This window comes from Megalops cyprinoides, chromosome 14 (genome assembly GCF_013368585.1).
Source record: "Megalops cyprinoides isolate fMegCyp1 chromosome 14, fMegCyp1.pri, whole genome shotgun sequence".
NCBI lineage: Eukaryota > Metazoa > Chordata > Actinopteri > Elopiformes > Megalopidae > Megalops > Megalops cyprinoides.
Genome location: NC_050596.1, coordinates 27,871,072 through 27,892,834, shown reverse-complemented (window position 1 = coordinate 27,892,834; position 21,763 = coordinate 27,871,072). Strand labels below are relative to the sequence as shown.

The 21,763-nt window shown below is 47.4% G+C and overlaps 1 protein-coding gene across 1 annotated transcript in view; it reads left to right on the top strand.

Moving 5' to 3' along the window:
* The window catches only part of LOC118789431 (partitioning defective 3 homolog B-like), a 206,495-nt gene extending 185,967 nt beyond the window's left edge, over positions 1-20,528 (top strand). Inside the window, 2 exon segments of the mRNA XM_036545850.1 lie at positions 10,131-10,207; positions 19,452-20,528. Coding sequence (XP_036401743.1) covers positions 10,131-10,207; positions 19,452-19,806 — 432 coding nt within the window. The 3' untranslated portion in view covers positions 19,807-20,528.
* The last annotated feature ends 1,235 nt before the right edge of the window (positions 20,529-21,763 follow it).

Sequence of the window (21,763 nt, the reverse complement as noted above, 5' to 3'; positions counted from 1 at the left end):
ACACAGGCCGCTCTGCCAGGTCTCCGTGTGTGTGTGTGTGTGTGTGTGTGTGTGTGTGTGTGCGCGTGTGCATGCGCAGAGATCGGAGTTTACATTCACTTCTAATTGACAGCATTATCACCCAGAGCACCGCTCCGTATGCAAAGCCGCTAATGATTCACACAGGATACCCTGTTCACAACGCAGAGGATGCTGGGACCAGAACTCCCTCACTCCACCCTCAGACCGGGTTAGCCATGCAGGAAGTGTAGTCCTGTGCCATTAACAATGGCCAAATAAAAACCGTTTTTCATTGGCATGGCAGCTGCTTTATTTATGAGCAAATGGTTTTCTGTTTTCTGAAGAAAACAAATTGAAGTCAATAACTCAGTTAATCAATAAATAGTCATTACATTACAGTATTGGCATTTAGCAGATGCTCTTATCCAGAGGAACTCACATATGTTACAGTTTTTTTTTTTTTTACATGTCATCCATTTATACAGCAGGATATTTACTGAGGCAATAACAGCACTGAGGATGCAACAGCAGTGCCCCAGGGGGGAATCAGTCCTGCTCCTCACCACCATGCTATACTGTCGCCCCAAATATTCCCATCAATAATTCCATGTACCTCATAGCGCACGTGCACCTTAAGGACACGCCCGTGATGCAGGAAGCAGGCTGAGTGAAATGAGCACGCAGAGCAAGCTGCAAGCTGGTACCGAACCCTGATGATATCAGAGCTGACAGCACCAAGAGCACTGCTGTCTGACTACAGAAGGGCTGTTGATACAGTCAGCTAAGAGGAAGAGTCATCTAAGACTGACATCTCCGCGGCTCTGTCGGTTCAGTGGCTTTGACTCCCGACGTGCGCGGGTATCACGCAGTCTCAAAAGCAATATAAAGACAGCGTTTTGTCTACAGGTCAGGCTAGGAGTGCAGAAAGGTTTTTAGCTTCTTCTCCTTTTTTTTTTTTTTTTTAAAGAGGAATCGATTGGTGGGCAGAGAGTGTGATGTTTCTGTGCCTTCATTTCAGCAGGCTCGGGAAAAGAGACGAAGGCGGTGCCGTGTGAGACCAAGCAGAATGAGTTCAGCACAGACGCAGCCACAATGGAGACCTCACAGATACACACGTCCCCGCCCCTCCCCTCCGAATACTGCAAACCCTCATATATGTAGGTCCGAATAAGGAGAGGGGTGCACTGTGTTCGAGGTTCGAGGGGGTTCATGGAAGAGGGTCATATCTCCCCCCACCTGTCTTTCGCCTACATGGCTGCCTTCTGGTCCTGCTGGGAACCGGATGAATAAATGTATGACCTAAAGGGAAATTAGGGGTACAGGTTAAAGCCATGAATTGCAGCATCAGGACATAAAAGTCCTAATACCACCCAGGAGAACTATTGTGCAGGAAATTCCCTAAGAACAGCGAGGGTAAGAGGGATTTCTCTACCCTTTAACTCTTCCCCCTTCACCACTCTACACCCCTCACCCCACCCACACACACACACACACACACACACACACACTCACGCACACGCACACGCACATGCGCACACACACAGAGTTGGATTTTCTGTTCCCTCCACACAGATGTACACCATTAGTAATCGTACAGTTCTTCATGCGCTATGCTCCCCTCAGAAATGATCGGTCCTCTTCACAGTAATATGCACCTGACAAGGCCAGGCTGCTGATTACCCCACAGCCAAAGGTCACTGCAGGGCTGAGTTTTAGTACCACAGAAGTGAGCATTTGGTCATGAGAGAGCACTGTTATGACACTTTCAAACCCTCCTGTCTTAGTAGAATGTGTCCATTTTAAAACTTACTTTTAACCCACTATTACTTGTCACATGATCATATTTGCCACCAAATTGCCGTACTGACATGTGCATGGCGCGGATAAAAAATAATGGCACGCTTGTGTGCGCAGCTCTGCGTTTCTGTCAGAGGTAAGCGGCTGGGTTGAGCCGGTGAAGTAATTTTTGTTCGTTCCAGTCCTCTGGGTAAGTGCCGGGGTCCACACCCACTGTGCCCAGGTAACAGCTCAAGCATTCAGAAGGCACCTGAATCCATGCAGAACCTGGAGTGTGTGTGAGTGACGGGGGCACACAGGGCAGGGAGGGGCCGGTGGGGGGTGTTGGGGGGGGAGGGGGGGTTCCTGGCAATCATCTCTGCGAGGCAGGGAAAACAGTGTTGCTTCCATCCCATTACACCTCCATCTTCAACCTGCCACCTCAGCCAGCTGCTCCCTGCTCTCAATAACAGCACCTTCACTAAATCTAACAGGCCAGGGGAGGGGCCCTGCCGTCCAGAGGGGCCCCGCACCATCCCCTTAAAGCCTCCTCTCCTCAACTGACGGACGGCTCTTTCAGGCAAAGTGGAAAATATGGGCATGAGCCGTGCCGTATTCACGGTGCACTTTGCGTTTGAAATGCATACTTAAGCGCTCTGTCACGCGCTGTGTCCTCAATAGAAACAACACTTGTGTGTTTGTATCGATTGGAGAAAAAAAAAAACCGCGGCGACGCTACACGGTGCGGCGAAACGGGTGAAGAGAATATTAGCGGTTCAGGCACAAGCAATTGACCGTCGTAATGAAGGCCTTCACAGAGAAGTGAATGCTTTGAAAGAATCAAAGGACTGCGAGATTACTTTCCCCCCCACAGTACCTGTCAGGGCTGAAATAGGTGCGCTTTAGATTTCTGGAAACCCGCGAGTCATCCTTGAAAGTGCTCAAGGTGGGCGGACGATAACAAGAGAGGGTGAAGAAATGGAGATTATTTCTCTCAGCCTCAGCCACTCAGTCTCTTTCATCCCAAACTCACCCTTCTTAAAAAGTTCCTCCTGCGAATTATAACACAGGAAGGGGAGAGAAGATCATCACCTTTTTTGACATTTATTTTATTTGTTTTATTGGTTTATTTAGCGTGTATTTACATCATTAATAATTGCATGGAATAAGAACACAGACATGATCTGATATGAGACGTGATCAGAAGAGGTCAATTAGTAATCACTCAGACGTTGGTAAAAGCCATGCTAGAGATCAAAATAGCCACATTATAGCCTCTGTGTGAGAAAGCCTGCCTAATTGGAAACAAATAGGATTTGGGAGGCCCGTTTAGTATTTTTATATGTGAAGAATATGAAGTAAATAAGCCCAGATTTTTTGTGAGTTGACCTTCATTGGTGATAATTGCCTGAATACAGAGAGATTTGAGTATCTGACATATCTGATTCTCATTTCTAATTTGTTTGGTTTTCTTGAGAGAGTTATTTGACATTTTGAATTAGGTGCTATCTTTGACTTTGAATTAAGTGTCTGGATTTATGCATCTGCAGTAATATAAACAAACATGTTTTTCCTCTCCAACGAGCTCTAATAAAGATATCAGATTCAGAGTAATTAAAATTCCTATATCCACCACAGCAGCAGCAGTGGAGCCCCTACAGACTGACAGCACCAAAGCCTTTCTCAGGTTTTACATAACAAGCCCCAACAGATAAATGTAAAGTTTGGAGAATTAGCATAGAGAGAATAAGTGTCCTAATTTCTAGAGGAAAGTTAGACACTCTTATATTTCTGCACAGGGGTAAGTCATCCAGGCACAGAGCTACTGCCACCCTACTGTGACCTGCTCTTTCCCATCAACACTAGCTGTGATTTGAGCACTGGCACTGAACACGGTGGCTCCGCACTGAACACAGCTCTCCGTGAGACTGAACATGGGTGGCTGGGTCTCTGAGGGCACTGTTGCTGCCACCCGGTTCCTCTGAGTGCATCCCCTCCCCAGTTAAAATCAATGGACCTTCATTAAAGGAACTTATGAAAAATTCAAGCAATCGGCTGAATCTTATCTGCGCTTGCCAAGAGCCTGTTGGCTGTCATGACTACAGCCGGCGGGAGGGGTGTACGGAGCCCGCGGGTGGGGTGGCGGCAGAAGCCTGCGCTAATTAGCCTTGGAAATTGATGGCTCTCAAGAAATGCAGCAATTACAGCCATAAATGAGAGGAACTGGAAGACGGAGGCTGGAGTGCATGTACTGTTTTTTTCATGGCTTCGTTTTCAGCTTTTATTTTTCGCCAAAATGATTCCTCATGCAATACATCACAGCTTTTTTTTTCTTTTCCCAGGGACATTATATGGGCTGTGTATGGGGGTGAAAGAGAGAAATTCGCATCCTGTTGAATGTGCCGTGAGTGAAGGAGACAGCTGTGCTGTGATTGCGGTCTGAATCAGTGCAATTCTGCATCATGTCATGGCAGTGAAACAGGTTGCAGGCTTTGGAGCTGTGGAGTGTCTCATAGTCAAAGGAGGAGTCTTGTGTGAAGCCAGGTGCTCCTTATCTGTAATCTTGTGCACCAAGTTCACAAGTCCTGAGCCATCTGTAGAGTGGGTTGTGGAGTAGGAGCCAAAAGGAAGGTAGGAGGCTGAATCAAAGATTCTCTTAGTTCTAGTTAATGCAAGTAGTGACCCTAGTACTCTTGCCTGAGTTCGTTATATCCTTCTCTTGGGTTGGCTCTGTGTTCCCGGGTAATTCGCCAGAGCACTCTAAGTTTGCGCTCACGTGGTTTGATTGAAAACCTCAGTTCAGCCTGGTGACAGTCTGCTGCTCCAGCTGCAGAAAGCATTAAAGGTTACACTCTGATGTAATGTTTGTCCCGGGGACAGTCCCTGCTGTAAACACCGCAGACATGTCATGATTTTTGAATGCAGTCGTTTTATTTGTCTACTTTTTGCAATTTTAAAGAAACCTTTTAAGTAGAGAATAGTCTGTCCTGTGCGTCTGTGAGGTTCATTTCTATCGGGGTATCCAAACTGGCACTGTCTCATTTTAATTTGTGCTCCCAGCGTAAGCATCTGGTATTAACATCCTCTCCTCTCTGTGTGAATGCTTTGTTGTCCTCTGCTAAATTGGAGAGTTCTTCAGAGCCCCGCTCAATTCGCGCTCCTTCTTCTCATTCCCAGTGCCACTCTTTCCCTTTCCTTTCCCTGAGAAAAATCGATGGCAGCCCGCTACGTTTCTCATAATCTATAACTCACATCATCTCTCTGCATTGCCTGCACTTTGGCTAAACTCAATCAAGAGGCAGAATGAGAAGAGGGGGTTTCGTGTGTGTGTCTGTGTGTGTGTGTGTGTGTGTGTGTGTGTGTGTGTGTGTCTGTGTGTCTGTGTGTGTGTGTGTGTGTGTGTGTGTGTGTGTGTGTGTTTGTGTGTGTGTGTGTGTGTGTGTGTTCATGGCAGTAGTTGCTCTCACCTTTTTCTGTGTGCTTGTGTGCTTTTGTGTGTGTGCGTGCATGCGTGCGTGCGTGCGCGCGCGTGTGTGCTTTTGTGTGTGCGTGTGTGTGTGTGTGTGTGTGTGTGCGCACTCGTGCACACAGACTCATGGCAGTAGCATTTCTGTCTTTTTTTCCTGTGTGTGTTGCTTTTCTTTGGTGGCTCTTTAGTTACCTGCTGAAGTCACAGTGATCATCATCTCCACCTTCTGCTGTGTTATGTGATAGTTTATGAATGATACTAATTAATCATAAAACTGTAGGCTTCAGTTCACCAGTGAACGCAGAAGTGTGGTATCTGAGTGTGGACTGCAGCATGTCAACTTTCACACTAAATACCGCAAGTTCAGCCATTTGAGAGAAAGCCATGTCTTAAGCAAATTAAATAGGTCTGTATGGTCATAGCTTTATTTGTCTGCACAGCATATTTTCAGTGACTTAATGCACTGGCAGGCTTGTACTTTCCTCTGTTGTACGAGTGCAGTCGGTGACGGATTAACACAGGCCATTCATCAGAGCTGATATTAATAATAACCCAGGTCCCTCTCATGTCAGAGTTGCGCAGCTCTTTAAATATTACCTGCCAGGAAATCTCTGCATATTTCAGGCCACCTCTCCACTGATAATCTGACACAGGCCCCTCTCCCGGCCTTGTATTCAATTAAAGCATCTGTACTCTGTTCTGCGAACATATTAAATCTCTGTCAGCTCGTTTCTGTGTGACTCGTATAAATCATCCAACAGCAAAATGGCTGCTGTTTCTATCCAGGACGGTGTGGGTAAACACAGGGCCCTGTCACCCGGAGGGATGGGGGGTGGGGGGGCAGGAGGAGGTGGGGGGGAGTCTGGGTGTCACTCTCTTCTGGCTGAATCACTCCACACTCGTGCATCTCCTTTGCCCGCCATGGCGTGAAATGATTTTCTTTAGGCCATTAGTTCTGGGGGAATTAGGCCCCCCGTCCCTCTCTGCCTGGACTGGAAGGTGTTTGGGGGGCCCAGCTGTGTCCGTTTGCCACCGCTGTTTAAAGAAGGCCAGCGTTGCCGAGCTTTCTCACACCCAGGAGACCGGATTACCATCAGAGCCCCGGATGGAGAGATTCCATGTTGTTCTTGGCCAAAGGGGCTTGCTGGGATTTTTGAGCTGGACTCACACATGGGTGTGGGGAAAATCAGCCTGAGATCAGTACAGTAATCAGCAGCAGATCACTCTGTGATGGTGTTATTGGAGCATTGAAGGATGAGAGAAACAGGCATGCTGATCCCAGATCAGGGTGTGGCTGTCAGCAGGAAATTAAGGATGAATTGAGGAAGAGAAGTGGTCTGTTCCAGTCATCTCCTCCATCACCCTTGATACAGTTGGTTAGCCATTCTGGCCACAGGTTTCAGTGAGTCTGGACACAAAGGTCTCAGTGACTGATATTTCTTTAAAATCTAGTAGGGTCAACATCTACTCCTCTATGCAATTTAGAGCTAAAATCTGAAAATGAGCTTTTTCACTCAATCTTGTTGTTTAAAAGTCATCCCTTTGCTTTGGTGTTTAATTTGGTGTTTAGTTTAATTTAAGCTTGAATAAAGGTTTACTGAGAGCCCATCACTTCCCACTGAAACAATCCCTTTCATGGTCGCATATAAGATTATATTCAGTATTATTAGATACAGGGTGAGCACATATCTGGCAAATCCTTTGCTAAATTGAAATGTAATCACATCTCACAATTAAGATTCATGATGCAGGTTTTACCCGCACACCTCTGAAAGAAGAGGCAATTAGATCCTGTCCTGTAATTAAGCAGCACAGAATGGATTCAGATTTCACTGAATAAAGTCATTTATACATTATTAGCTTTTAACAAGCGCCATTTTCAACCCGTTGCGTTGGCTCCACTCAGGCAAGCTGGCGGGTAATTCGCGGGAGTGAGGGCAGGCGGGGTGGATGGAGATATTTGTTTTCCTTTTTCTCTCCGTCAGGCGGGTTTAATGAACAGAGCGCTGGCTCCGCGGAACCGGCGGTAAATCACTGACACTCCGCCCGCGCTCGCGGTGACCCCGCACCTTTACACCTTCATTTGTTTCTCTTTATTCTGCCTCCAGCAAGCGCGTGCAGGAGCCAGTCCCATTGATTTAATCTGCGTAGGTACACGCGCGTGTCAGGGGCCGGGATCTCTGTGCCACACTCCCGTCTGATCCGGGACACCCAGCCCAGAGGGAGGTTCAGGCCTGAGGCCTCTGCTCCAATCAATGGGAAAAAAAAACACCTACACTAGCTCTTAAAATCAGTTTTTTTTTTTTATTTTTTAAATCTACGTCTCAGCTTTACGTGAGAATAGAATAAATGTGTTTTAGCTGCTCTGATCTCATGCAAGTAGCAGCAGTGTGCTGGTTACTGAGCTTGCAACCAGAAACCCGCAGGCTCCTGTTCGAGATGGAAGTGCAGATGTTATACCCTTGAGCACTGTGTTTAACTGTGTTCTTTCAGTAAATGTCCATTAGTGTGAATGGAAGATGTGTAAAAAAAATAAATAAATAAAGTCTGTCTCAGCTGACCTGGATGGGATCACTGCTCATTATATAACAAAATCTTACCATAGTGCTGTATTTCATATTTCTTTTTTCTTGTGAATTGTTATGCCTTGCAGCAGTGGCCATAGCCTGACAGTTTAATTGAACAGTGTGCACGGCACAGCACACACACACACACACACACACAAAATGGAGCCTTAATGCACATTACTGAAGCAGCCAATTACCACGACATACATTCCATATGAAGGAACAGGCGTTGGTCATTAGCAGGCATAAATACTCGATTTTCGCTCTGGCCTCGGGCTGTTTTGCCGATGTGAGAGGGTTAGCACATCTGAGGAGGGCTGATCTGCTGGCGCCAGGACTGAAGGTGCGGGGGGTGATTACGGCACACCATATGCCACGGCGTTACGGCAGAATGCAGCCTTCTCCTACAGCATACATCACTGTCCTGGGACCCCGGGGCCCACCACTGGCCCTAGAGCCAGGCTTCAGCCCAGGAGAAAATACAGAGGGGTGCAGTTGCAATCCACAGGGGGGCACAGAACGTCGTATCTTAAAAAAATCTAACAAATACTACATAGACTGCGGGATATAAGGAGACAACTGGGGGTGCACTGAGGTCCGTCTAGGGGTGCAGTGTATCCCTAAGGTCCGTCTGGGGGTGCACTGAGGTCCCTAAGCTCCCCCATAGTGCTGGCCCTGACTAGGGCCTGTGGAACACCCTGTCCCTCAGCACAGCTCCCAGTCAGAACCAGCTTGTAGGTACCTTACAAAAGTAAGGGCCCGTCTGACCAGCTGGAGGGTCTCATTTTTTCGGCTCTTATGCTTAACGTTCCTTAGGGCATCTCATGCCTTTTGGATGGTCTTGCTTCTTGGCTTTCGCTCCACTGCTGCCCAGTAGCTTATAGGATCTAGCTTGCACTGCGGACGAGTGCTTGTCCATGGCTGCACTGAAGTCTTAGTTTTATAAGTACATCCCTGACACTGCCTTCAAAAGAGCCCCAAAGACCATCTAACCTGCTATGTAAATATAGAAGGGGCAGAATGCAGTATGTAGTAAAATACAATGCATGTTACATTTCACGTAATGCTTTATCAATTAAAAATTAGCATGTAAACCAATGTGCATACGGTTTTCAGTCCTAAGGTGTTAATTCCCTTTCCAGCAGCCCAGCATGTGAGGTCCACTCTTATAGGCCGGATCCTTTCTGGAACTGTCCAACTGTCAACCCTGTCCTGCCCTCCCCACCAGCTGCTAATGCCCCTCTCTCTATCTCTCTCTCTCTCTCTCTCTCTCTCTCTCTCTCTCTCTCTCTCTCTCTCTCTCTCCCTCCCTCTCTCCCTCCCTCTCTCCCTCTCTGAGATATTGGAGCCGTAAGGAGCGCTCTGCGCGTAAAGAATGTGCTTAATATGCGGCGGTGGTGCCGTGCTGTTATGAGAATGGCTGAGAGTGACGCTGGCGCGGGAGCACACACTTTAAACCATCTCATTGAGACGGATGGCACCATTTTCCCTCACGCGGCCCTCGGAAAAAAGCCGCCAGTTTTCCTTAATGGCTCTGCCCTTCCTCTGAGAGGGGCTCCTAAATCTACAGGTGCAGCTTCTTTATGGGCGAAGTGTCGGTGGTTATCATTTTTTAAAATTTATATTTGAGTTCTTACTCATATTGAAATGTCACTCATTATCATGCCCTGTAATAACGGATAAATGCTTGGGCTGCTGTTTGTAATATTTCTCTCAGGGAGCATGCAGAGTGCAACAAATACAGGAAGATAATGCCAGAAGTAAACAAGTCATTTTGATGGAAAAGGTCCTTTGTAATGGACTCATTGAAACAAAAATGAAGTTTCCCCTCTTGTTTGAATTGGGGGGATTAAGCGTTCTCTGGAGGGGCTGCTTATCGCATGCGATGCGCTGAGTTAATCTGGCTCCACTTCGGGCTGGGGGGGTTGGGGGGGGGGGGGGGGTTGGATTGGCTGCTTTCTGTTTTAGGTGGCTTAGAGCTCTGGCCCCCTCCTATGCCACCCAAAAATAAATCCCTGCTAAACAGGCCCAGCACTGAGGGTCGAGGGGTGGAATCTGGTACCACTTACTCTTAGCCTGTAATTACTGAGAACAAGCACAATTGGAGATGAGAGAGCAGAGCACTGTGTCTAGGCCTGAATGGAAGCCCACATTTTAAAAACTCTGTGCCCCCACCTCTCGTGACAGACAGATAGGGCTCACCCCGTCCCGCATCCTGTACCCTCGTAACAGCCTGTGACCGCCTCGCTGTCTTGTCTGTCTCAGCTCGTTCCCATTACGGCCGACCCCGCCTGTAACCGCTCCTGTTTCTCTGACAGGTGGCAGCAAGAGGGCACGACAACCGCCTGGCACCCCGCTACGAGGACGTGGAGCGACAGTACGCCTCCCTGCCCAGGTAAGCCCATCTCTCCCCACGCCCGCGCTGCCTTCTGTGACTAAAAGCTGAGAGCACCGGGAGGAGGAGGAGGAGGAGGAGGAGGAGGAGGAGGGGGGAAAGCAGGACTTCCCTCTACTCAGAGTGCAGAGTAATCCTCTTTAAAGCTTATAATTAAATCTAGAGTGTTTGCCTTGTGAGGCCCTCATCCCGGGAATCCACCTGATCCTCTCCCTGGAGACTGACACACAGACGCTGGGGTGTAAGATGATATCAGCGCCGATCTCACAGACGGAGCACGGCCGCACGGTCACCCCCCCCCCCCCCACATGCGTGTCGGAGAACACAGGGCACTCTCCCCAGCAGGTTGGCCGTGTTGTGTTAACTAGCGCGTGCAAAACAAGCAGCCCTCAGTCCAGAACATGAGCACGTCGGATGAATTGCGCGTTTGAAACTCTGCAACCCAGCACCCCCACAATGCTGAGCAAACAGTAGCCGGGGCTAATAGTGGGCTGCGGCTTCTCAGGTTATTGGATTCGCAGATGCCAGAGCCGCGAGGGCTTTGAGGCCGGGATCTGGCATCCGAAAAGGGAGAGGTGGAGGAGCGGAACAGACAGAAGCCGGAAAAAGGCTCACATTCACTGTAGCTGAAAATAACACCTCTACAGAGAGAGATGATGTGTCAGGGTTTCCCACATTCCCCTCTTTTGATGTCTCTCTAAAATAAAACATGACTCTAATTCTGCCACCGAGGCTTCAAATCTCCCCGAAGCATCACTGCTGCGCTGTGCTGAGGCTGCAACAGATTTTTTTTTTTTTTTCCTTCCTCAATGCTGAACTTTGCATAAAAGCCTCAGGGGTCTTCATTCAAACCCATTTTTGTTCAAATGACTTCAGCGCTCTGTTTGAGTTCCGCTGTATTGGTGTGTTTTTCTCCCCTGGCTCTAATCGTGCTCTGTGCCTCCGGTCTTATTCCCACCCTGGTCCTCCAACCACGCCCTAGGGTGGCCGGCACACAGTCTCCCCCCATATGAACCCAATTAAGGCTATTACTGGAATAAAAGCGCACAGTCACCACCAGTGTAGCACAACGCCGGGTTATCCAATCAGAACGGTCCCTAAGATCCGCCACAGATTAAGGGATTATCGGGCCGAGTCAGAGCTCTTCAGGTTTGGCGTCCCCTTCATTTCCTTGTTTGGGTGGTAATTGAATGATTAATGCACAGCTGGTGGCCCCTGTGCCTGAATTAGGGTGAAGAAACCTGTAATTTCCTGCTTTGGTCAGTAATGTTGAAGGCTGGGAGTGGTCTCTCAGGGTCTGCTCTCCAGGGTGTTGCCCCAGGCTCTGTGAGACCCGGTCCAGCAGCTACAGCACAGCTCAGGACTGCCTGCCGTCCCGTTCCTCACCTCCGACTGCTCTGGTCTTTGTCCGCTCGTCTGGACACCAGGCTGTGCTGATTGTGGGCTCATTCCATGGCTCTGTTCTGAAGAGGAGACCTCAGGCTCCAGTCAAGTTCTGCCCATGATGTCACAGTGCTACCCCCTGCCACACTGGCCAGCACGCTGGGCAGCCTTTGCCGTTTCACCAGCGCGCAAAGATGCTAACCTTATAAGTGCAATGTCATGCAAAGTCTTTGAAGGATGAAGAAACTTCACTTACTTTTGTTCCTTTGATTACACAAACAGGTTAGGGAAGGAAAATAAGGCATCACTGTACATTCCCTGTCAAGAAAAGATCTGTTGTTCTCAGCTGGTTGCCGTCAAGAGTGGTTACCAACAACTGTTTCCCGTCTCAAAAGAGCGCGTGTTATCAAAGATGGTGAATTAGCCAGTGGTGTTTTCCTCATTATTCCACTATAAATGTGCTCACAGAGCATCTAGTTATCTGAATATGATCTTGTCATGATTAACTAGCTAACTTTATTGCCATAAATATATGCGTATATTTTTTTGCCAGTTTATTTATTTTTTTGCATTAGTTTACAGTTTCTCAGAATTTAGTAGTATAGTTCCTAAGATGACCTTTAAAAGAGTACACACAATCCAGTTAGATATCTTTAAGGTTACATTTCGAACATTTACACCATATATTATGGTCAGTGGAAAAGCACATGGAATGTCTGTCTTTCAAAACATGATTACAGAGCCTTACAAGTACAAGTATGACTTATAACAATCAACATGAAATGATTACATGAGCTTTTATGTAATGTGAAAATTGGTTTTAGTTTGTTGATGCAGTAAGAATGACCCAGAAATGCTTAAAAGATCGGAGATGTTATTGTACTTGTAAAAGTTTATGTAGTTTATGTGGGTAGCCAGGTCAGTGTGGTAACTCGCTAAGGTCAGAAGTATTTTGTGCCTCGCAAACTTCAAAGGCAGAGTTGTGTTTTTGGGGTCAGGGGCAGACACAGTTATTTCCTCCCTGGCCCCCTTGGCCTGGAGTCTGCACCCAAGATGTTTAGACCTAATTAGTGAACACTTCCAGCAGCGGAGTCACATTAGGCTCCTTCAGCTCTCTGTTGCCTTCCTGAGGACCGTATACCCCAGAGAGCAGTCTCAATAGATAATGGATAAAACATCACCCTCATTTATACTACTTGAAAAAACAGTTATTACATGTACCCCTTGTGTACTGTTTTGAACAGCCCCCCAAGGATTTAGGAGTTCCACTGATAGACGGTGTCATTATTCTCAGAGAAGCCCCATTTACAGGTACAGTCTTAGGTGATTATTCTGTGGCATAAATGAGACACATTCTTTGGTTTCTGTCAGAAGAATGTGTAATAAGCGTTCCCGTTTAAAGAAGGAAGCGTGTAGTTTAAGTTAAAGTTGACAGGGGGAAGGGTTACATGGGCAGAGGAGTGAGAGGAAGGAGCAGCCGGAGCGGGAGGCTGCTGATGGGAGACGCGATGTCACATTCTCATTGTCCTGCTTCTTCCGTGTTGCTGTGGCAACCAGTACCCTCCATCTGTGCAAGTGTGGTCCTCTTCACTGGCACATGAGCAGACGCACACACACACACACACACACACGCACACATGCATGCACGCACACGTACGCAGGCACGCACACGTATGCACACACACACACGCGCGCACACACACACACATGCACGCGCACACGCACACTCACATTCTGGTGCTGTTTATTGCTGTCTGGGTGTTGGATGAAACTGCATAATGAGTGAGTGTTCTTAATTACAGTTTGATGATCCCTGAGCCAGCCGTATATAGAGTGGGCTTGAGGTTTGAGGTTGTCTGCTTCAACTCCAGCAGTCACAGAGACCGTAATGGTACCGGTTTCGGCTCAGGGCCTCCTTTCCCCCTCCCCTGCTGGTTCAGCGAGCGGGGGGGAACGGGTCCCGTGAGTGCGACGGGAGTCCCAGTCACAGCGATAACCACGCAAGCGTGACTTTCATCAGGGCCAACCCCATTTAACGTGTTTCGGCTCACCACCGCGCGCGTCAGCTGCAGTTCCCATTACAGGGCCGGCCAGGTAATGGAAGGCAAACGTTAGGGTAATGGTTTAATGAAATCCGGGGGTTAATTCATCTGTGCTTTTTGCACTGTGCGTTCTCAGGAACGCGGCGCATTGCGCCTGCGGAATGTAATGACGAGAGGTGTTCTAGAATCCTGGCATTTGCGGGGGGGGGGGGGTTGGGCTTTCCACGGCTCCACTTCAAAGGCCGAGGCATTATTCAAAACAGGTGCTGACCTTCAGAAATTCCTGGGCTCTCCAGGGTAATGCCTCTCATACGGACAGGAATTCAGATTAAAGAGCTGCGGCCACTATTTCTGTTTCCCGCTCCCGCCTGAGCACCTGTAGGTGTTTCTGCGCAGGCAGCCACAAGCACGCATCCATCACACACTCTACCAAGGCCCTTTGTCTGGAGCCCCTCAGTCTTACGCAGTCAGCCGGTGCTCCGTTGACCTGTGGAGTTAAGGACACTGAGATTGTCATTATCCGTGGTCCATTAAGGTACAGACAAAAATGCACACCCCTCTGAAAGCTGTAAAGAGCAGTGACATCACCATCTGAAGGAAACGACCCAAGCCTGGAGTTTTTCCTAGACTGCAGCATGTTCCTCCCGGTGCCGTTCACATTTAAAGTAAGGAGCAGGTTTATTTTTTAACATGCCAGATGAAGTTTAGCAGGCACTTCCAAGTGTAGGTTTGTCTTCATGCTCAGTCTTATGAAAATAATGCTCATCAGAGTGATTTATTCCATGCGTAGATTGAATAAATGGGTAGCTGGGGCTCTGTCTGTCTCGTCCTTCTCCCAAATACATTCTTCACATACACATAATAAAAAAAAACAGAACTGAATACATGCTGTTCCTGTTGGCTGCGACTACTTTCCTGGCATCCTTGCCCTCTAGTGGTTAAACAGCAGGAGCCATTTGCTCACTCATTCACTCACTGAGGGAGCGACACAACTGTTTTCTTGGTCAGCTAAAGCCTATAATGAAAAACAAACAGAACGGGAAGGCTCTGGAATCCCATGATCCTTAGTGTGAGGTGCAGTGATACCATGTGACCCCCAGGGGTCAGTAGGGTGTCTGAGGAGGTGAGATGTGATGGCGCACCGCTCCCTTGGACAGCTGAAAAAACAGGCCTCTTGCCCTCTCTGGGACATCTGGGAGAGGTGTTATGTGCCCAGGTGCACCCTGGGAGCCTGGCTTTCTTGGTGTAGTGTCTGCCAGAAACGGCGACAGACTCCTGACGGTTTATTTATATCACTCCATACTTCTTTTCAGAGTCAGAGTGACACAATCATGTGTTTTTCCTTTCATTATTTTCACTCTGCCTGTATTGCTACTTTGTTGTTACTGTTCTGAAAAGAGTAAATCAAGCAACTGTGGTCTTTCCTCCTAAATGCATTATCGTGAAGAGTCGGTGACAAAATCAGGTTTAGGAAATGAAAGTCTAGTCTCCTCTAGTCTCATATAGTAAGCGTTAAAGTGTGTCAGGGAGCCTCACTCGCTGAAAGACCCACTCACAAAAGTTTTATACCAAAATGGAGTTATGGCGATTAAAAAATGAAACTTTGAAGAGGGCTTGAAAAGTTATACAGGCATATCCAACTTTGACCATGAGAATACAATCAAATTTGATGTCCTCTCAGTTAGTGCTGGTTTCTCAGGACTGAAATAATAAAAAAGATCCTCAAAAAATTGAATATTGAGAGGACTGCAGATGAGGACCTCTTTTTTGATAGCAGGTTTTTATGGATTAGCACATAATGTCCCTGGCAAACCAAAATGATGATGCTGTTAAACTGTAGGCACATTGCAGCATTTGCCTTCTTTATCACTGCTGAGAGTGTCAGGCACAGCAGAAGAGAATATAAATATGGATGTTCAATATCATGATACCACACGTCATAACACACTTGTGAGTGCTGTGATTGAGCTGGTGCTAGTTTCTCTTTTATGTGCTATCTGAGAGTGATCCTGACTTTCAGCATATTATTCAAAGTTCAGTCTCACGTTTGAGTTGGCCTGTGCCTTTGTGTGTATGAGAATTATGGTCTATGGTTTATGTTTATGGTACTGTGATGAGCTGTGTGTTTCGCGCGTATGGTCAGTTGAGTGTAAAGGGTGTACAGCTCTGCTTTGTCTCCACTCTGAGCCCCTCAGATGGCCGCTGCCAGCTGTTTGGCAGACAGGATTTTTGTGAGGGAGGAGAAATTAGGAACGTACCAGCGTTTCCTCCCGAGTCCCCCCCTGGCAGGTGCGAGTGGTCTCATTGACAAAATGGGAATTCCTCTTCGGCGCAAGCAGGAAAACATTCCTGACTGAGCAACCCCCCCCTCCCCAAAACCCCTCCCTGTCACGGCACTGGAGCTGTGAAGGATGTCAGCCCGATGGCACTACTTCAGATTTGATTATCTCCCTCTCTAGAGGGACACAACCTCTTCACTTACTATAGGGTTTTACCCCTGTCAGCACCACCCCTCACCCCTCACCCCCCCCGGGCATCTGCCAAGCACACAAGGCCCTGTGTGGCTCCCATCTGTGCCCCTGGTGCCTGCTTCCTTTGTGTGGAGGGAGTGGCTGGTGAGTTTATAAAAATGACTCTCCAGCATCATTCTTCAGTAATCCACAGCTGCTGCTCTGAGCTGACAGAGTTCCCAAAAGCAGCATTCTTCTGACAGAGCCAGAACTCTGTCACTGACCGCGGCTACTGGCCTCCACCTCAGCAACTGCTACACAGGTGCTGCCCTTGACTGGAAAAGGAGTTTGAGTAGCCTAACCGTTGTAAAAAAAAAAAAAAAACTCAGAAGTTTGATAGACATTACATTACATTACAGGCATTTGGCACAGTGTTTTCCAAACCTCCCCTGGAGGACCCCTTGTCCTGCATGTTTTAGATCTCTCCCTGCTCCAACACAGCTGATTTAAACGATCAGTTTGTTATTAAGCAGCTTCAGTAGTTCATAACGAGTTGATCATTTGAATCGGCTGTGTTGGAGCAGGGAGAGATCTAAAACGTGCAGGACAAGGGGTCTTCCAGGAGAGGTTTGGAAAACGCTGATTTAGCAAACGCTTTTATCCAGAGCAACTTACATAGGTTAGAGTTTTTTTTACATGTTATCTGTTTATACAGCTGGTTATTTACTGAGGCAATTTTGGGTAAAGTACATTGCCCAAGGGTACAACAGCAGTGCCCCAGCAGGGAATCGAACTGGCAACCTTTTCATTTTGAGTCCTGCTCCTCACCACTGTGCGACGCTGCTGCTCCGGCAAATACTGCAGAGTGAATTTCCTTGTGGATTTTGGCCTTGACTGTGTCTAATGGCCAGGTGCAGCACACGGATGCATGTGGTTGCTGATTATATGCAGCAGTAATGATGTCTGTGGCCTTCAACACTCTCTCTCTCTCTCTCTCTCCATCGTCCTTATCTGCATTCTGGAATGGGATGACATCACAGAAGCCTTGGCCAATGATCGCTGGGATGACAGACTGGCGCTCGCGTGCACCGCGAAGGCCAACCCACACCTGATTGACGTCTGGCTGTTTGGGTGGTCAGGGCCGCACAGAGATTAAGCATGTGCTGATGATTTTTGGAATGCCTGTTACCCCCCCACCCTCTTCCAGGGTGGTGAGGTATTCCAGGCAACACTCCCTGAATGGCTAAACCACACCGCCTCACTCCCAAGCCTGCGGCGTTTACTGGAGGCTTCACTGTAATGTTTTATTGCGCACACACACACACACACACACACACACACACACACCACACAGCAGGGAGTACTGTTCCCACGTACAGTTTATGCTCACAGCATACATGTGCGGTAGTCAATAGCCGTGTCCATTACCAATGAAACGAACGCATGTGCACAGATATGTGAGAGGCATAACTGCGTGTCTAGCAGACATGCAGAAAAGAGCAGGCCCGGCCTCCTGTCACTCAGAGAGAGGGGCAGTGAACGGGGCAGGGAGCTGCAGCGCCCAGCGCCGGCCTGAACCCCCCAGGTTCCTAATCCTCGCACCCGTGGGGGAGGCCGCTTTTTGGCTCGGGCCCAGCGGAGGTGTAGTGTGACTAGCAGCTAAAGCCGCTGTAACTCGCCCAATCCAGCACGCCAGCACGTGAGCTGGAAAAATCCGAGTCGCTCCATGAAACGCGACCCGACCCGAGTTATTGCTCCGCAGCTGGCATTAGCAGGGAGATTATCCCTAATCATTTAGAATTGGGGGGGTGGAGGAGGGGTGAGCGGAGCAGCCCGGCCGGCCCTCTCGTTACTGCGGTCCCCGAGGCATTGGACCGTGTCCTGTCACACCGGACTGCGTCTGGCGGGCTGTCTGTCACAAACTCTCTCACCCTTCGATTTGTTTGTGATATCAATTACCACAAACAACACCACTTACTACAGACTGGGAATCTGAGAATGGGCCAACACAGCCACCTCAGTCATTAAAATGAGAGAAATAAGCTCTGCCTTGATAACTAGTCTTATACAACTATAGCTGGGTCTGACTGAAGAATGCTTGGAAAAAAATTCTTCCTTGATCAGGTGCTGTTTACCATGAATGATGTAATGTAGAATTAAGAAAAGTGTACTTTTTCAGTTGTTTTTCTGTCCCATTTAAATAAAATTGGTGAGCAGTAGATACACTTAAACACAGTTCTTTGGTATCTGTCGCCTTTTACATGATATTTGTAACTCCAGCTCTCCCACTGACCTGTGATATATGCTTTAAGGTCATTTGTTGAATCCTTCTTTATATGTTGAGACTTCAGTCATGTGAGATTGAATATTGAAAAAGGTCACCCTGACAGAAACCTCAAATTTTGCCATTGTATGATGTAAGATAGTAACAGGTGGATCCTGTGTGTTCGATGCGAGAGTCCTTGGTCTGTCTGCACAGGCTTTTGGGGTTATTTCTCTCCTCTCTACAACCTGGCTATTGCAGATGTTATCATGGTGTGCATCTACATCATAAATATTGCCGACAGGAGTCAAGTTTGGTCAATGATCCTTTAGCCCTATAAAGAGCGTGTTGGCTCTCTGTCCGTTCTACTGACAGGTTAACACAAACTGTTTACTGCTGTACTTGAACATTACCACGGCTATTTAAACAAATAGCTTGCTACACGCTCCTGAGATCTCTCACTGTGGAATGTATTTTAGCGAGGCTTGTATCATTTAGCCAAGAGCTAGCAATGTAAAAGCGGTTAGCATTTCCTTATTACCCAGGTGCGTTGCTGCAGAACGGACACATAGTGCATAAAGTGCACCTGTGATGAATGTCACGTCACAGGAAAACTTTGGTCTGAGCCTATGTAACACATTAGTGAAGGACCAACACTCCTCATAAACTGAGAAATGAAAAATGCAGTGTGTGATAATCAGCTAGAACAGCATGGGAAATTTGGAGTCCAAATTACTCTCAAGGAACCAAAAGCGGATTATTTTTCAGCTTTGGTGTTGTTACTTTCAGCTAGTTAAAGTAAAAAGTTCAGTGGCTGAGTGCATTTCAGTCAATGTGAATATGACCCAAAATGCAATGCGGGGCTGTTTAAAGTGTTATTTATGGTGCACTTCAAACAGCTGTGAGGTAAACAGTCTGCACCAGAGAGCATGATTCACACCGTCACAGTGAGAGACGTGGACCGAGCTCTTGACTCCCCTGTTGATAATGGTAATGTGTCACCTCTAACAACAATCACATAATGACCTGGCATTCCCACTGTCCATAACTCTGACACTCTCACACTGTCCTAACAATATGCTTGTGTTGTTTTTTTTTCATTCCAGACGGGGGCCGATGGATCCTAATGAATACCCTGTGCAGCCCTGGGGTGTCCACAGAGAGCCGGCCCACTACCCTGCCCCCCAGCCTGTATACCCCAACTACCCCTCCCGGGATAACTACCCCCGCGGGCCTGAGCGCAGGGGTATGGACCCCAGGATGGGCGATCCTGGGCATTACCCCCCTCCAACACAGCAGAGGGGCCCTCTCCGACAGGACGTGCCCCCCTCGCCCCCCCTCCCCCTTAGAGCACCCCGCTACGACACCATGAACCGCGGGGGGTACCGCACCGACAGCCCGGAACGCTACGCTTACGGAGACGGGCGGAACCCAGACCCCCGGCAGACCGCAGCGGTGTAGATGGGGGTCTCAACCCACACCATTCACCACCGACAGGACAGTCCCAACATCTCTATCGATCAAGTGTGTCTGGAGACCGGCGTTATAGTTTATCTGAAGCTGTTCACAAAATCCCAGTAGTATATCCTGGTATTTTGCGTTGTTTGTACCAAGTAGTAGGAAGAGGGCAGAGGAATGAATGTAGATGTTTTCCTGCTGTCTGTGTTTTGCATGGCTTTGATAGGTTTTTTCATGCTGTGGTTGTGCATGATGACAGAGATGGCAGCTTTCTGTCTGTCAGCTGTTATGCCGCACATTTGCATTTATTATTAAGTGTTGCAAGCCCAGACTTCCAACTTATGATGAATATATTCAAAAGGTACTTTATGATGGTTGCGCTGGAGAAGATTTGATTTTGGGGCAGTGTTTAAATTGAATGTCTGGGAGCAATACAGACTCATTTTAGGAAAATATCTTCTTTTTTTACCATTAGGAGCAGAGACAACCCTGTGTAGCCAGGGTGATGGATGTGTGGACCGGGACATAGATGTGTGGGTTTAAGTGCATTTCACACTGAAAAATTAGACAGCATGGAATGATTATTACAAAGTAAATAAAATAATGATTACAAAGTCAAAGTGCAGCATATTCTCTGTGCTGAGTCCAGCACATGACTCGTTACTCATGACAGGTGGATCCTACAGCCTGAGAACCTGTCCCCCTCACTGATTGACCACGTCTCTTTTTTAGGGTACTTAGCATTGTAATTTTGATAATAGCATCACTAATATTTAATTATTAGTGGGAAATGAATGATAATGATGAAAATTACACGTGTGCCAGTCTGTGCTGAAATGATAGCGTTTTGCACAGTTTTTGAATGATGAAGGTGGGCGGGACCAGCGGACACACTGAGCTCTGGCAGACTGCTCTGTCTGTAGAGCCGTGTTCTGGAACAACAACCCGGAAACAGTGAGGAGGATCCAGAGCAAATCCTCCTGTGTTAATCCAATACCGGCAGACAGGCAGGAAGTGCAGGTGGGAGACACTACCCAGATCGAAGCACCTTTATTTCCTCACGGAAGTCCGAAAGCTGGGCCGTGCCTCTCGCCCCTCTGGACGGGCCTCTCCTGCTCTCTGTGTGTCTGAAAGGAGAAGGTAGAAGGAGGAGCAAAGTTGCAGGGGCGTGAGTCCACTGTCCTGAAATAAATTTTTGGCGGTTTTGGGTTGTGTCTGGTTTGTGTCACAAGTTTTTGTTTCGTTTTTTTTTTTTTTTGTATTCATTTTACTGCAATTGTGCCTTTTTTGCAAATCTTCCAAATATGTGTTGAGTTTGTAATGTATATATATAGTTGTTTTAATCAGTCTCTTTGTAGCGGTCTTGTGTTTGGTTTACTGAAGTAACGGTCCTGGGGTACGCATTCCATATTCAACGTGAAAGCTGGAGCTGAAGGAACAAAAGGCAGTTATCTCTTTACAAAGCGTATTATCCACAAGCACATTTTTTACTGTTTCCCTCCTCGTAAGGTATATGGCTCTTTCCTGAAATCATTGTGAAACTAGTTTGATATTGTGTAACATTAATAAGCAGATTATTTTATCAATATTATTGTTTTTATATCATATTTTGCATTAAATGTACTTTTAAATACATCTGTGTGAGGCTCTATTTGTTAATTCTGTGGCAGGGCTGGATGTAGTGACAAGTACATCTCCTCTCTCTAATACAGTGAATGAACTTTTCCAGTCCGTTTGGACAAAGCAAGAAACACCCCACCTTCAGAGCAGGGCTACATTACCATTCTGCTCATTATTAGGCAATCCATAGCAATTACGATTTGGAGAGAGCAAGTAAAGTGCAGCCTAATTTCTAAAATCAAAACAAAATTTGGCAATTAGTGTTTTAACTGAGAGACAATTAGAAACCATGGGCTGTTTTAACAAGGGATGTTTATTGCATCCAGGGAGAGGAGGTTGG